At 43.1% G+C, this 15,257-nt stretch overlaps 1 protein-coding gene across 5 annotated transcripts in view; it reads right to left on the bottom strand.

Annotated features, from left to right (window-relative positions):
• Window positions 1–3,813: 3,813 nt before the first annotated feature.
• PRKCZ (protein kinase C zeta) overlaps window positions 3,814–15,257 on the bottom strand; it is a 205,985-nt gene continuing 194,541 nt past the window's right edge. For all 5 annotated transcript variants that reach the window (XM_018553107.1, XM_018553108.1, XM_018553109.1 and 2 more), the window contains 2 exons: window positions 4,751–4,866; window positions 3,814–3,933 (listed from right to left, as the gene is read on the bottom strand). In XM_018553107.1, the coding sequence (XP_018408609.1) occupies window positions 3,846–3,933; window positions 4,751–4,866 (204 nt within the window). In that variant the 3' untranslated portion in view covers window positions 3,814–3,845. The remainder of the gene's footprint in view (window positions 3,934–4,750; window positions 4,867–15,257) is intronic.

Here is a 15,257-nt window from a genome sequence, read left to right as displayed (position 1 = left end):
AAACATTTCTTTTTCATACACTTGCATATGAGCAACAAAAACTGTTTGACAACACAGGAATATTTTGTAATGCCTTAAATTAAAATGTATAAAATCAAGTTTTTTTTTGTTTTCTTGTTAAACGTCGCAAATATACATCTGCTATCTCCATCCTGCACAAAACAAGCACATGAAGTTACACAGGACTAAACCTTTTACACTCAGTGTTGCAGCATAATTCAATCCAACGTACAGAACTGCAGTGATCACTCAGGAATCACACTCAAAAGATAGGAAATACATTTACAAATTCAAGGAACATCTAGATTGGATTTTATAGGGTGGGGGGGGGGATGGGATGTTTCTCAAATAGGCCATTTTTATCAGCATGATTTAGGACTGTGTATGAAAGTGGCCCTACTGCAAAATGATCATGTATAAAAGAAGGTTTCCCCCCTATAAAGGAGACATTCTGCACCCCACACTGCCAATCTTTATTCTCTCCAAGTGCTATAGTGCCCAGAGAATTATCGTTCTCTGACACACTTCCTGGACCCCGGCCGAGCCCTTTGGTTCCTTCTACAATGTCACTGCAGAACCTGTATGGGGCCCACAAAAGGAACCACAGTGCTCAGCGGGGCATTAGGAATCTTAAACTCCCAGAAGTGTGTCGGATGAAGAGGATTCATCCGGCATTGTAACCTTTGGAGTGAAGATAGCAAGACGGGTATCACATCTCTTCTTTTCAACTTCTGAATCATGGAACAGGGTTGCTTTAACAGTAGATGTGATTGCTATAGACAGAATGCGAACATTAACGTATGCCAGAAAAGTTAGATGAGAGCCGTTCTGGGGCTGTCATCATCACCAGGAGATCCATTTGTGAGCATGTTGCCTGAGCATGCTTCCAGATCAGTGGATCACGAGGTAGTAAAGGCAGGAAAAGGATGATGATCCTGGCGCATGCATGTTTTACAGGCTTGTCAGTGTTCGTATAATCATTCCTGTTCCCTTTACTGGGTAATCTATACAAGAAAGATATCTTTTTGGAAAGAGTTTGGGAAAGTCTAGCAGCAGTTTACAGCTCAAGGTCCCTTTATCTCATGCAGCCATGAACACATTGGTAGCAAGAACTGAAATGGGGAACATTTGCTAGTAATCTATTCAAGGTAGGCTGACCTATTCACTAAATGTAATAAGGCAAAAAGCAATGTGCAGTAACCTGTAGCAGCCAATCCGTCTCTTCATTATGGAGGAGTCTTAAGTGATTTAGTGCTAGGTGATAATACCACATGTATAGCTCTGCATACAATTCTGTTACATCCTACTGCTGGGCGCACATATACACAGTAAGGACAATGTCACACTGCTGATTTTGTAGCAGCTACAGCATCCTCGCCTTACTGTTTGTTTGCCTTTGTCACAGAAATTTCAAGGAAGTGATTGACTTTTTACAAAAAACATCACGTTTCAGTAGCTACTCATGTTATCCAATGCAACTGGTAATGATCATGGCACACCAACAATGTGTAGCAGCAGAGATGAGCAGTGTGGTCAGGTATCCAGCTACAACCATGTTAGAAAACTCTGCAATAAAGTTGCTAGTAGGAAATGGTTCTTTTTGTCGGTTCAGCAAAGTTCACCAACATGGCTGGAGGTTGACAGTCGACTTGGCTATGTGTAGTTCTATTGGAATGTGTAGGTAGGGCTCCATACTACATAGCTGGTGTAGACCTGACACATGGTGACACGCATAAAGCAAAGTCTGTGTGGCCAGCGAAAGCCATCTCATATGTACAGAAATGGGTGACACATGGACAAGACCATTCAAAGCCTAAATCATTTCACTTTAGATGTCTATTGATAACTCTGAAGGCTTTGTCAATTTCTGAAAAGCAGGTTAATAATCTGTTGCATACAAAGAAATCCGCATTGATTTGACAAAATATGAAGCAAGTGGAAGCTTGATTTCATAGTAACCAATCACATGCTTTGTTTTCATTTCCTTACCCATCCCTAATGTCACCTTTGCTGTGGGCAAGGCCTCCTTTAAATGCCTTCATTTTTATACTTCACAGTACAGTTTTTTTGGGGTGGGAATATAACGTCAACATCTTGCCTGTATCATTGATGACTTAAGATTTGCTTTGGCTAGGAATGTTTTTGTTTGCGGTCTACATGAAGTTATGATGGCACAAAGCTTTGAAGAAACAAGTGATCATCGCATAAATACAACCTTCAGTTGAGACGTTCTTGTACAGTATACAATTACTTCAATCTATTCTTTGTGTGGATGTTCTGCTGAGGACTGTGTAAGGTCTAAACCCTGCTCAGAGATGGCATAGTTGCCAGTAAAGTACCAGTACCATGGATGCTCCCAGAAGTCTGAACATCTGTGATCAGGACCTCTTCAGGCAACAGCTCTGCTTCATAGCTGCTATTGGGCAAGTCTGGATCTCTTACAGCCCTCACTGGCCAATGCATATTCATAAACTGAAATCAGAACTTCTCCTCATCAAAGGTGAATTGAAGCCGGTTTAAGTTCAGTGGAGAAGGTCACAAAAGCGACTTTCCTTTTAAAAAAAAATAAACTTGACTTGAATTTGACTCACTGCCATCACTTCAGCCGAGTATGTTCGTGGACCATCTGCAAACATTCTCTGCCCAAGTCCCTGTACTGTTCTAACAAATGGTTCTGTCACACAGCATGTGTATTGCGCATGATAGAGCTCCATTTACCTGAACAGCAGTTTGTAAAAGGGTCTACCAAAGTTCAAGTTGTCCCTTGGCACTGCTTTAACGGAAAGCCCAATAACGATGAAATCAACCTCAAGTCTCTCATGATTGGAATGTCCTGTGTAACGTGACATACAAGATATGTAACGGATTGGAGGTCACATCTTCCTCCCATCATCAGCAGCTACAAAACAAATCAGCCAACGACTAGAAAACAATGTGCTTGACAAGGACGCGGGCTATGCATTAGAAGTGAAGGAAGGATACAATTCCACCTGTTAAGGCTAAGGGATGTGTGGTCAGGATCTATGGCTGGGCGGCTTGGTCTGCTTGGAATACTGCGTTAAAGCTTACCCAATTAGCATTATGTCATACATTACAAGCTTAAAGTTAGGCACATGACATTATGGAATTTAGGAAAGCCATTCAAATGTGCAATTTTGTTTTTCTTCCTCCCAACAAATTGTTTTGGTTTGTATTGCCTTTACCGTTCCCAAACATTCTAGAATTTAGCTTTAAGTGCAATATTGCTGTGTTAGCTTTTGTTTACCAATCCAAATATTTATCTACCCTTATAATAATAATAATTCCAGTGCAATTAATATCTTAGGTTTCCAGTCAATGAAAAACATGTATGTAACCAGCAGGAACACAGCTTGCCTTAATACCCCGATTTACAAGTGCCATGTAGGTGATTCTGGGAGGAGGACGTAAGCAGTTTGCACCGGGACCTTTCCTCGGTCTCCTCTCATCTTGGTTTGCAGGATTGCAGCACACGGCGTCTAATGCACTAATGGAAGCGGCTTGCTTATGTGATTGCCTGAAATAAAGAGTTCTTCCACACAGGCGCCCTCGGATGGAGTTATCGTACATTGTAGACCCTTCAAAGAGGCAGGCACAAAAAGTGAATCCCTTGTGTAACTCAGCCGGAGAACCGTTTCTTGCTCTAAAAGAGCAGCTACTACCCAGGGGGAGAGGTCTCCCCCCTCAGCAGCTAATCCTGTGGTACTGCTCAGTATTAAGAACCTGGTGTCAGTTTTCCAGCCTCGCATGCATATACTGTAGTTAAGGATACAAGTTTGGGATCAATCACATGTTTTGTTTTTATTCTTCATAGACATTGCGGTCCTTCATACTGTCTCTTCCGTTGACAGCAACAACGGGTTAATGTATTCAAATCCTTCGAACTCTGATTGGTCTATTCGTTTAATGACATCTCTGTGAAGAGAAAAGGGACAGGTGGAAATCAGCTTTGTAATGTGCATCCTGCAGCTACAGTACAATGTCTTAGTCAGCTACTACATTGTTTATATCAAGGGCAATTAACACACAATGATATGAAATGTACAATTTATGAAGACAGTTGACACAATGAGCTGGTTCTAGTCACAGTTGTCCCAACATTTCAGTTTAAATTGGAACTTTAATGTTAAAAAGGGGGCTTTAAATACTTTTTTTGTCCATTTAATCTTAAAACTTCTTTTTAAGTGTAAAACGTTTACAAAAAGGATATTGTATATCCCCATTACTTTTATACATCAAGTTGGAAAAGACCCACCAAGTTCTCTATGCTTAACAGAGCAGAAAGAGCTCCTTGTTTGGAGGGGAGATGGTCATGTGACTGATCAGTCACCCCACTGAGCTTAATAAAGTGTTTTATTTATATCTTTTCCCCCAGGAACATCCATTATTATTATGCTCTTCTGGCCTCAGAGTTCTGAATCTGGCAGAGGGAAGCACAGGTTGTTTTTTTTGTTTTGTTTGTAAAGCAGCAATTCTGTCTGATATGAAGAGAAGCCACAGGGGGCATTTTTTTGGGAGAGAGGGCTATGCACCGTGAAAATCAATGGAACAGGGAGGTATTGCATTCTGCGCTGAGGGGGGAGGATTTAATGAAGGACAAGTATAAAAATGAACACATAAAATCTATTCAAAATTACTGCACTCTTCTTTTATTGTACATTTGTTTTTTTCATCTGGAATCTTTTCTATAAACAACTCTGTATATAAACACTTTATGTTTCATGTTACGTACTCATCGTCTGGTGTAAGTTGCACGGGCTCACTGGTAAACTGTGTGTCAAAGTTGTCCAAACCGTAATCATCTGCGATCTGGGGCTTGAAGGGTGGAACCACCTGCTTCTTCTCCAGCTAGAAGAGAGGAAATGTCATCCATGGCAGAGAAATACCCGGATATTTATAATGTCATTTATGTAAACCGCCATCTAGATTTCTAGTACATCATGTAAACTTCCAACCCATCAACTCGTGTTACCGGAGAGGAGAGCAAACTGATGACCTACCAATACAATGCTGCTGAACCATATCCCTGATTCACGATTACTAACTAAAAAAGGTTTGGCACACTTTTCCTAATCATACAACAGTCATATGCACACATGATCACACGCAGTAAGACATTAGTATGAACACATACATATATTCAAAACATGGGGATATGAATATATACACCAACATGCATAATCCCCTACATAGAATACACAGATCTATAGGTCACAGCCATGTTACCAGAGAGGTGCATGTTGGAAACCATCATTATACCCATACCAATGACTGGCATCATGCAGCCCACTCCCAAGTCTGCACATGAAAAACTGCTGCAATTTGGTTGCTATGAGCAACACAGACACTTAGTATGAAAAAGTAAGACGAAAGATTTTACAAATGAAGAGTCCCCTTTATAAAATTTCACGACACAATTCAGCAAACTGAAGATCTATTCACCAGTGTTTTTAGCATTTGCATACGCTGTTTATAAAGTTTTTTAAACTCATGTTTAACCCCTTTGTGACTGACGACGTACAGTGTACATCGCCAGCATCGGGGCTGTATAAACAGACTCTGCGGCTTTTGGTGCCGGAACTCTGTTTAAACTTGTAAAGCCGTCTGTCGGCTTTACAATAACTAACGTTGCATCACTTCCGGTCCCTGGGCTGTCAGTGCTGGGTGTCTGAAGCCCAGCTATAAGCTATTGAAGTGTGATCTGCATTTCAATAGCTTATGTGGAGTGTAAAGGTGACACTGGGGGTCTTTTGGACCCCCCGCATCACCTTAAAGAGTACCTGTCACCACCATCTGCTATCACATGGGTGGCTTGTAATGTTTGGGGGTTTTAAGTCATTTTCAGGCCTAAAATGTGGAATATAACATGGGTGCAAAATCTTATTTGTTCCAACTGCTAAGACACAATGTATAATATATATATATTTGACCCAGCCCACCTATTGTTCCTTTAACGCAATGTTGCTCAATGTAAGCTTGTCCAATGTATTTCAATGGAGCTGTTCACAGCTCAATGTCGGTTGTTGCTCGAACATGATCTATCTTTCGGCGGATGTCGCACGATTTGGCCCCATAGACTCAATGGTGTCGCGCAAAGTCACGCATTTCTGGCGATAGTCGTGCGATATCGCACTACAGAAGGGTTACTTTTACACAGCAATATGGAAGGAAAGAATGATGTCACATCAAGACCGCTGCGTCGAAGTCCCTCCCAAAAGTCGCACTACGTAGCGCGACAAATGTCACTGGCAATGTCGCCCAATCTTGCGCGATGTAGCTCAATGCCACTCAGCGCGAAATGGCGCAGAAAAACACGGGGTTCTCCATGTCGCTCAGTGTGAATGGGGTCTAAGAGCCATGTCAAAGTAGTGATCTGGTGACATCTCACCAGTAACAGGATCATGATGCAAAGCAGTTATTATTTGTCTGGTTTCATGCTTTGCTCCCTCACAGGATGAGCGAGCCATTCTTGGTAAGTAACAAGCTGCAGCCTATCATTAGCAGGAGCTCGCTCATCCGAACATTGAGGCAGTGAGGAGTGGAACGAGGGGAGTTTGTACTGTGTTCTGCATAGCCATCTTGTAACTGGCGAGTTGTTTCATGTTTGGGCCAGGCCAATGATCCTTGCACAGGAAAGTTACCATCTGTATGTGATATCAGCTGCCTTTATATCTGGATCTACTACCTATTCTAATATGTGTATCTCAGTAATGGTAAGCAGTGATTTTGCATTCCTTTAGCCTTTGCTCAGTGTGAACTGTCCAGGTTTGTACCAGGATTGCGTTGCCTCTTTATGAACGTTGAGTGAGTATGTTCCTCACTGTGTTCTGGTCTAGTTAGACGAGTTGAGTGAACAGGTACACAAAGTCAATACAGACTTGATTAACAAAGGCCTATGTGCTCCTAGGACCTTGTTTTCCTCACAGGCACTCTGCAAGGCATGAATTAACAAGTGCAGATAAGAAGGTGAATAGGCTTCTGTGCAGTACAGTGCCCAGGGAATTGGAGAGAAGAATCCAGGAAGAAAGTAACGTGACATACAGAAGTTGCTCAGCTCTAGACATTGTTGTGCTGGGGAGTCTCATCTGTCATACTAATTAGAATACAACTTACAATGTTATATGGGGGAATCATGGTTGCTGTGTACACTTAGTGATGATGGCATACCTTCCAGGACTACAAACTATTACATACTGCCATCTTGTCCTATGTCATGCATCAGCTACACATTGTGGAACAGATGGTTTGTTGGAAATGCATACAATGTACCTATTAATGCTACCACTGCTTCCGAGGATTCTCTTCACTGGATGAAATGTATGCCATTAGAAGTTCCCAACTGTGTACCCCCATCCTATTCCTTCCATGGTCTGAGCACATATTCTATCAGCTTACAGTTAGGAAATTGTCTTCTCCATAATTTCCTGTGGAACATATTTAAGCCCACGCAAACTACTTCACCATGCTCCCTGTTCTCTCTGCCACTTATACAGACACTGATCAAGTATTTTCTCCAGTTCTCCAGCCAGACAGCTCTGCACAGAAACGATTAACCCTGCAATGTCTTACCTACAGTGAAGGTCAGTTCCACCACTAGCAAGTGATGGAGATCGAGTGATAAAACTGAAGATGCTGGCCAGAAAACAATTTAACCGCGATTTGCAGCCCACAAAACGCACGTCAAACGTGCATTTACGAGGGCTATCCGGCTGTATCCTTATGGATACGCGCGGAAATACGCCCCAAAGAAGCTCCTGTACTTCTTTGGGCATAGGGCGTTTTTCAGCACGTTCCGACACGCTGAAATACGCCCAAGTGAGAACCATGCCCATAAGAAATAATGGGATTTCACTTGCAGGGCGTTTTACAGCGCGTCGATCAGCGCTGTAAAACGCCCAGGTGTGAACCCAGCCTTAATGGCTCTAAAATGATTGCTCTCACTCCGTTTGCGGCGATATGCAACATGTGTAATGCATTGTATTTCAGGGAAGCATGACGGGTATATATATATATATCTATCTATATATAGGCCCGTCATGCTTCCCTGAAATACAATGCATTACACAGGTTCATTCAAATCAGTGGTGCAAGAAACTATGGTTTGCAGTCTCATAAACTCAGGTTACAGCAGTACTTGGATCAGAAAACGATAAACTGATTGATATTAATTTCTAAATGTTACTCATTTCTCTTTGTTCTGAATAGGACCGATAAAGTCTATGTGCCTAGGTGAGCAATAAGACATTCATGATAACAAGATGTAATTTCACTATAGTATGTTAGGTACGTTGTACCCTCTCCTCACACTGTGAAGTCTTCTTTACTAAGACTGCTTTTCTGATCCATAATGTTTGGCAGACCGGTCACCAGAGATGTAGATCTCTCTATCTCCAGCACAGACTGCCTGTATTCCCACCAGACCTGGCTCCATCCCCATTCAAAGGAAAGAGTCGCAGGCAAAGATTACACAATGAAAGGTTTTAATAAGCAAGAATATTACAAAGAATCTATCATGGGAGAGTAAGTCTGTCTAGAAAACCTGAGGGGTTGTGCACAACCCTCAACCCCGGCAGGTCGATGTGATGACGCAATACGGTGCTAGTCAGCCGCAAGGAAGAGCGCAATGCTCGAGTGTGTCTATGTGGAGGGTGTGAAGATTTCTAGAGAAGATTTAATTGTTTGAATCGTCATATTAGCGCTACTACTGTGATTAATAATTTATATGGAGATTGTTCCATCAAATCTAGTTATTATAGTGCATGCAAAGCAGAATACAATTGGTGATGAAATACAGAGCGCCACACATGGGACTGCAACAGTCTTACCAACCAAACTCTCTGTACAATGTGAAGTAGAAGAGCCGACACTCGTAGAAATCCTCCTAATGGCGTCTCTATTGAAAAGGCATAAAACTAGCTGCAAAGATGGCCAACTTGTTTCAGTACACCAAGGGACCTTAATCATAACCCTCTGTGCACATATATGTGAAGGATCGCACTATGCCTCCTATATGGCAGTGTCCACTGAATCTATAGGCTTTTTTTTAGTTTTGGATGCTTGGTGAGGTTTTTATTGCTGTCTGAGTCCCCAATGGAGAGATTTACCCCTCTACTGGTACTGGTGACCGCTGTCATTGACAAAGAGAGTGAGGGGAAATCCAAAATGTTAAGAGTTGTTCCCAGAAGAACAGGGGAAGGGAAATCGCCCAATGGGGACACCTGTTCTGAGGACAACTTAAGAGGGGATTCCAGGCAATTGGGGGGTTTCCTCTAACTTCCTGTTGTGTGGCCTATTCAAGGCCCTTCCCTAAAAGTGCCACCATAGATTGTTATTTACATAGTTTATAATCACCATCAAGTTCACCCTCTGAGTTTTGTGTGTTTGATCCAGAGGAACGTGAAAATAAACAACCTCCACAAGCATAAGACACTTTTCTCTGAGAAGGTAAAATAAAATTCCTTCCTGCCCCCATACTGGTGATGGGATAAATCCCTGGATTGAACTACAGAATTCCCATTGCCCTGAATATTATGTTGACTTTCTGCATCTATAAACACTCCCAGCCTTCCCCTTCCTGGGGAATAGAGCACCACATTGTCACTGCTCTAACAATACAGGATACACAATACACACAGAGATTAAACATAACACTATTTCTGGCCATTTCATTTTCCTCTGTATTTTTATTTCGGTTTCTCAACAGAAAATGATGTAGGAGAATGGTGAGCAGATCACAACTTGTGAATGCAGCTGTTTTAAAGGATAGAAGAAGAAATGAAATTAACTTACAGCTAATTAGTAAACGTAAGAGATTAATACATTACAGAAAATGTATAATGTGTTGTAAATTAATTCAGATTTGTGTGCAGATGACCCAATTCTCACTTATGATTGGCTCCTGCACATTGCAGGCTTATGGACATTGAGAATAAATATCATCAGATGTAATGTATTATGTATGGAAAATAACTCCCTATATCTGTGTGACTGAGCTGACTTAGAAAACATGGCTGCCGTGTACCATATATAGCACAGATGTTTAAGAGGAAATTGTGCAACTGCTCAACTAGATTGTAGCCAACAACCATTTCCTACCAATTTACCTAATAAACTCAATGAGAAGGCAGTTCTGGAAAACATTAGGATTAAAATGATACAAATATATATGATTATTCAAGCAGGTCACAGCTGAAGATCTCACACACCAGACCACAGCATGGAAGTCACAAATTGTGTTAAAGGGACAGACGCAACTCTGTATAAAGATGACACCATGATCTCAGCTGTGGTTTATGAGTTTGTGATTTGATTTCCCCTTGCCTCATGTGCCTGGCACTAAAGATCTACATACAACATCTAGAGATGTAAGGATTTGGTCTTCACTCGCAAAAGTGGAATTTACTGGTCTGGAAATCTTGTCTGATGCCACCCTGGTCTCCATTATCAATAGTTTACATACATACAAGTACTGAGGCACTAGATCATGCAAAGTTGTCATTGTTATAACAGTCTGACCCTCTAAAGCAGGGGTGCCCATTAGGTCAAAGCGTACACTGGTAGATCGCCATCGGATCACTGACCTGAGCTCCCTCCCGTGGTGCTAGAGCAGCTGAATGCGTCAGATGCTGCAGAACGGAAGGGGCGGGACAGAGGAAGAGGAGAGACAGCAGAGAGAGAGAGAGGAGACAGCACGAGGAGAGAGAAGATGCAGCTAAGAGAGAGGGCCGGTTCACACCACAAAGTCTGCGTCCAGCCTCTGGAACACAAGCCGGCCGCCTCCCTGCGGGAGGGGGCGTGGTGGTGCATTGAAGCCAATGGCACTGCAGCCACACCCTCCGCCTGCAGTGCGATCGCCCGCACCCGAGAACGCAAGCACATTAGTGCCTGTGTTCCGATCCAGTGCAATCTGCAAAAATAGTGTTTGCAGCATTTTTGTAGATTGTATTGTACCGGAACACAGGCACTTTAAGTGCACCGCCACACCCCCTGCCGCCCTGAACGCAGGGAGCCGGCCGGCTTGCGTTCCAGAGGCCGAACGCTCTCTGGAACGCAGACTTTGTGGTGTGAACCGGCCCGCAGAGAGAGACAGTAGTCCCAGTAACAATTTGAATGTGCTTGATTTTGAAATGCATGCGTTTTTCGTTGGTAGATCTCATTGAGTTCGTCATTTGAAAAGTAGATCTCCAGATAAAAAATTGTGGGCACCCCTGATGTAAAGTATCTTGTCTCACTGAAAGGTCTATATACTGTTAGCTGCATGTTGGCTAAGCTCCCAGTACAAGTGACACAGGCTAATGGCTTATTTCTACTGACTCAGAAAATAAAAACAGAAGCTATGCACAGTTTTCCAACCCAGCATCCCTCGTTCAAATGTGACGCTGGTCCCCTGAGGTTCTCTGTAGCAAACGTACCTGACACTGCATCAGTGTTGTGTGTATGGCCTGCTTAAATCAGACGTGAATTCTGCATTTCACAATCCGGCAGGGTGTAGCAGAGCCATGCACCATTAATAAATGTGTACATTTTGCTATGAAAACATTCAATAAAATACTATTTTTAAGTGGTCACGTGACTACTATATAACTACTCCCATCTCTGCATGCTCTGGAGAAGCTACCGCCCATCATTACTGCATGGGACGTTTCTGCAGGCTGGAGGACTTCCAAGACCCATTTCAGCTGCTGATTGAGATGCTCCGTACTGGATCTGCCGTCAATTACCCACTACTGGGCGTTACAGCGGGTGAGGACTCTACGCCATTGGCTGAGGACACTGAAACTATCAGGACCACTGTGCATTGCCTTGGCTGTCTGCAGGGTGCACAGAAGTGTAACAATGCTCCTGCAGTGTTGGGAGCTGGTGGGTTGGTGTTGTCACCGTATTTCAGGAAGCTCCATGGGCACTCCACAGGTAACTATCACTACAAAGGTACACCCTCGTTATAAACCCTTAGGCTCTGCTAGGTTATTTTTGAAATGGCAAAAATGATGTTAGGGTTTCCATACACCTAATCTAACCAGAGACAATAGGCTATCTGTGGTCATTAGGAAACAACATGACCAGGAATGACACTTCACAAACCTCACACTACTGCTCAGAACATCCTATGATTTGTACGGTGTGTGGAGAGTCCGGCTCTTCTCTACACTCATCAGACCAAAATGTTCAAATGCTTGTTCATTGTCTGACACAAATCCAGTGAAGCAAAATAGTTATTGCCATATTGGAAAAAGAAATCTCATTGATGGGTACCTAAAGTGATCCCAACTCGTCAGTTCTCCTCGCCTGGAAGGCAGAAATATTTATGCACTGCATAGATCTTGATTGTAACCTCTAATGTCATTTATCGATGACCTTGTCATCATCACTGCTCACTCTCACATGGTAACGCATATGACACAAGCACAACTAACCCACTTGAGAAACAAAGACCGCAGAGCCCCTTCATACAATGTAAACAGAGGAAAAAAGGGGGAGGGTAGCTAAGATCTGCAATGACTGCTCAATTTAGATTTCTCCTGCCAAAATCCCGGCCTAATGATCTACCATTGACTTTAACACATAACTTTGGTTACCCATCAATCTTATGTGGATGGGAGGTGAATTGTGACTTCAAGAGCTGCAGGTTTGCCATGCGAATGCTTGCTCTGTAAGTTGATGGAGCAGAGGATGAAGGTTATTGGGTGGATTTATAGGAGAGAACATGGTGGGGCTACTACTGTGATCATATTTATGAGAGGTCCAAAGAACCACAGGCCAGTGTGGATTCCATTATACTGTATATGTGGATTGTGATATTCAGTGTATACAGAACGTATCCACACTCTGTTCACTTGTTTCAATGTTGTTATGTTGCAGCCTGATACTGCAGTTGTTAAAATTATTTTTTTCCCTCATGAATCTACACTCAGTACCCCATAATGACAAAGTGAACACAGAATCTTAGAAATGTCTAAATTTATTAAAAAGAATAAACGAAATCATTACATGTACTTTAGTATTCAGAGCCTTTAGGCCGGTTTACACCATAGTGCCGCAGTGCGATCGCCGGCACCCAAACGCGTGGCACATTCGTACCTGCGTTCCAGTCCAGTGCGATCTGCAAAAATTGGAGTCCACCTGCGGTAAACTAAATTGATTGGACATAATGGGAAAGGCACACGCCTCTCTATAGAAGGCCTCACAGCTAACAATGCATACTGCATCAGAGCAAATAAGGTGACAGGAACTGCCTGCAGAGCTCAGAGACGGGATTATTACAAGGCACTGGTCTGGGGAAGGCTACAAAAAATGTCTGCTGCACTGAATGTTCTCAAGAGGACAGTGACCTCCATAATTGTCAAATGGAAGAAGTTTGGCACAACCAGGACTCTTCCAAGAGCTGGTCACCCGGCCAAACTGAGCAATCGGGGGAGAAGGTGACCCAAGAACCCAATGGTCACTCTGACTGAGCTCCAGAGATACTGTGTGGAGATGGGACAAAATTCCAGAAGGACAACCATCACTGCAGCCCTCCTCCCATCTGGCCTTTATGGCAGAGTGGCTAGACGGAAGCCTCCAAAAACACATGAAAACCTGCTTGGAGTTTGCAAAGAAGCACCTGAAAGACTGACTGTGAGGAACAAAATTATCTGGTCCAATGAAACCAAGATTGAACCGTTTGGCCTCAATTCTAAACATTATGTCTGGGGTGTTTCTCAGCAGCACACACATAGCAATACGGCTCCTACATAATCCTAACACATTAGGAGATGGATCCTTATTTTCAAAAGGAGTGACAACTATTTACAACAGTCAAAGATTTTAATATTTCAGCCACACGGTGGATACTAAAGATCATCTCCTTGTTCCAAAGTTTGCAAATTGAGCCTACTGACATCCTCCATCCTCGCCGAAGAGATTTAGCCGAAATTTGATGGCCCATAATAACAGAAAGTAGCGTAGATGATCTGCCTGTCAATGGGGACAGCTTCTATTTATTACACTCCCCTCGGTACAGGTTGACTCTGCTGCATTCCGCAGCAACAAAATATATACAAGATCCAAACACCCCCCTCCCCCGAGAAGAGACTGATATTATACATATAAAGACTTCAGCTGGCAAAGCAGAGCGGCCTCCATCAGCAGACGCCCAGGAACCGATCGGTGTAACCCCCGATGTACTTATGAAGCTGTAGGGAAGCCAGAACACTCAATAACATTTATGAATAGTTAAACACAATCAATGCGTTTGAAGGTAAACCTGGGTTCGGGTTCTCATGCATTAAAAACAGTTGGGAACGGACCGCGCTTACCCTCACTGCAGCGCACACACTGACCAGGGAGCCACATGTCTGCACACAGAATTTTAATAGACTGCGGAGCACTGGCTGAAGAGAAATAGAAGAACATGAGAAAAAGCTCTACTGGGTTTATCCTTTCCACCCGCTCTGCAGAGATTGAAATAAGCCTCCTATGAAACGAAATAATAGGAGTCTGAACTCTGCAGTCTCATGTCTGTAGATCAGAAGAGCGTTCTCTGACGGGAGCAAGGCAGATCTGAGTGTAGCGAGCGGCACACAGCACATTCCCCTCCACGGGTACCAGAGGACTGCAGCCAGACAATATATGTGATGGTGATCTCCCACTGGATACACGTCGGCCAGCCAGGCACTGCGGTGGAAATGACCTCAGTTCAGCCGAGCATCCTCGCTCACACAAATAAAACAAATAGACGTGTAATGAGATGTCTGTTTCCTAGCAGTAATCTTGGCACTTGTTGGTTTACAGGAAAGCGAGCCTCTGTTACACTAGGGAGACTGTTCTTGTCATTAACTAGTCAGCTGCCAGGCCAGAACACTGACAGACACACCCCGCGGAGGGCTTTGGGAACGAAGAATCCTTAAATCAATGAGGAGGAACCAATGTCCAGCTCTTGTCCTCTATACAGAGGTAGCGTCCAGTGGCCATGTACTTGTTTACTGTGGCTTCCTCCCCGACACAGAATGACACGCTGAGCACAGCTCTTGTTTTATTAAGGTGGAACTATGAACCACATACAAAAATGACATATATACTGCAGTCTGTCTCTAGAATTAACAGTTTGTTTTTCCCTGCAACAGTTTTCTTACCTGTTGGTCCTGCCAGCAGATGTGTTGATGTGTTATTTTTCCACTTCCTGTATTAGTGTGACAACCCTATTCTGCTGTGAAATTGTGCAGTCTTGTCAACCAACTCCTGCTAAAACATTTTAGGCAGTT

This window comes from Nanorana parkeri, unplaced genomic scaffold, assembly GCF_000935625.1.
Source record: "Nanorana parkeri isolate BGI_ZX_2015 unplaced genomic scaffold, ASM93562v1 scaffold109, whole genome shotgun sequence".
In the NCBI taxonomy this organism is placed as follows: Eukaryota; Metazoa; Chordata; class Amphibia; order Anura; family Dicroglossidae; genus Nanorana; species Nanorana parkeri.
The sequence above is the reverse complement of the archived record's forward strand: the minus strand, read 5'-3'. Positions and strand labels throughout refer to the sequence as shown.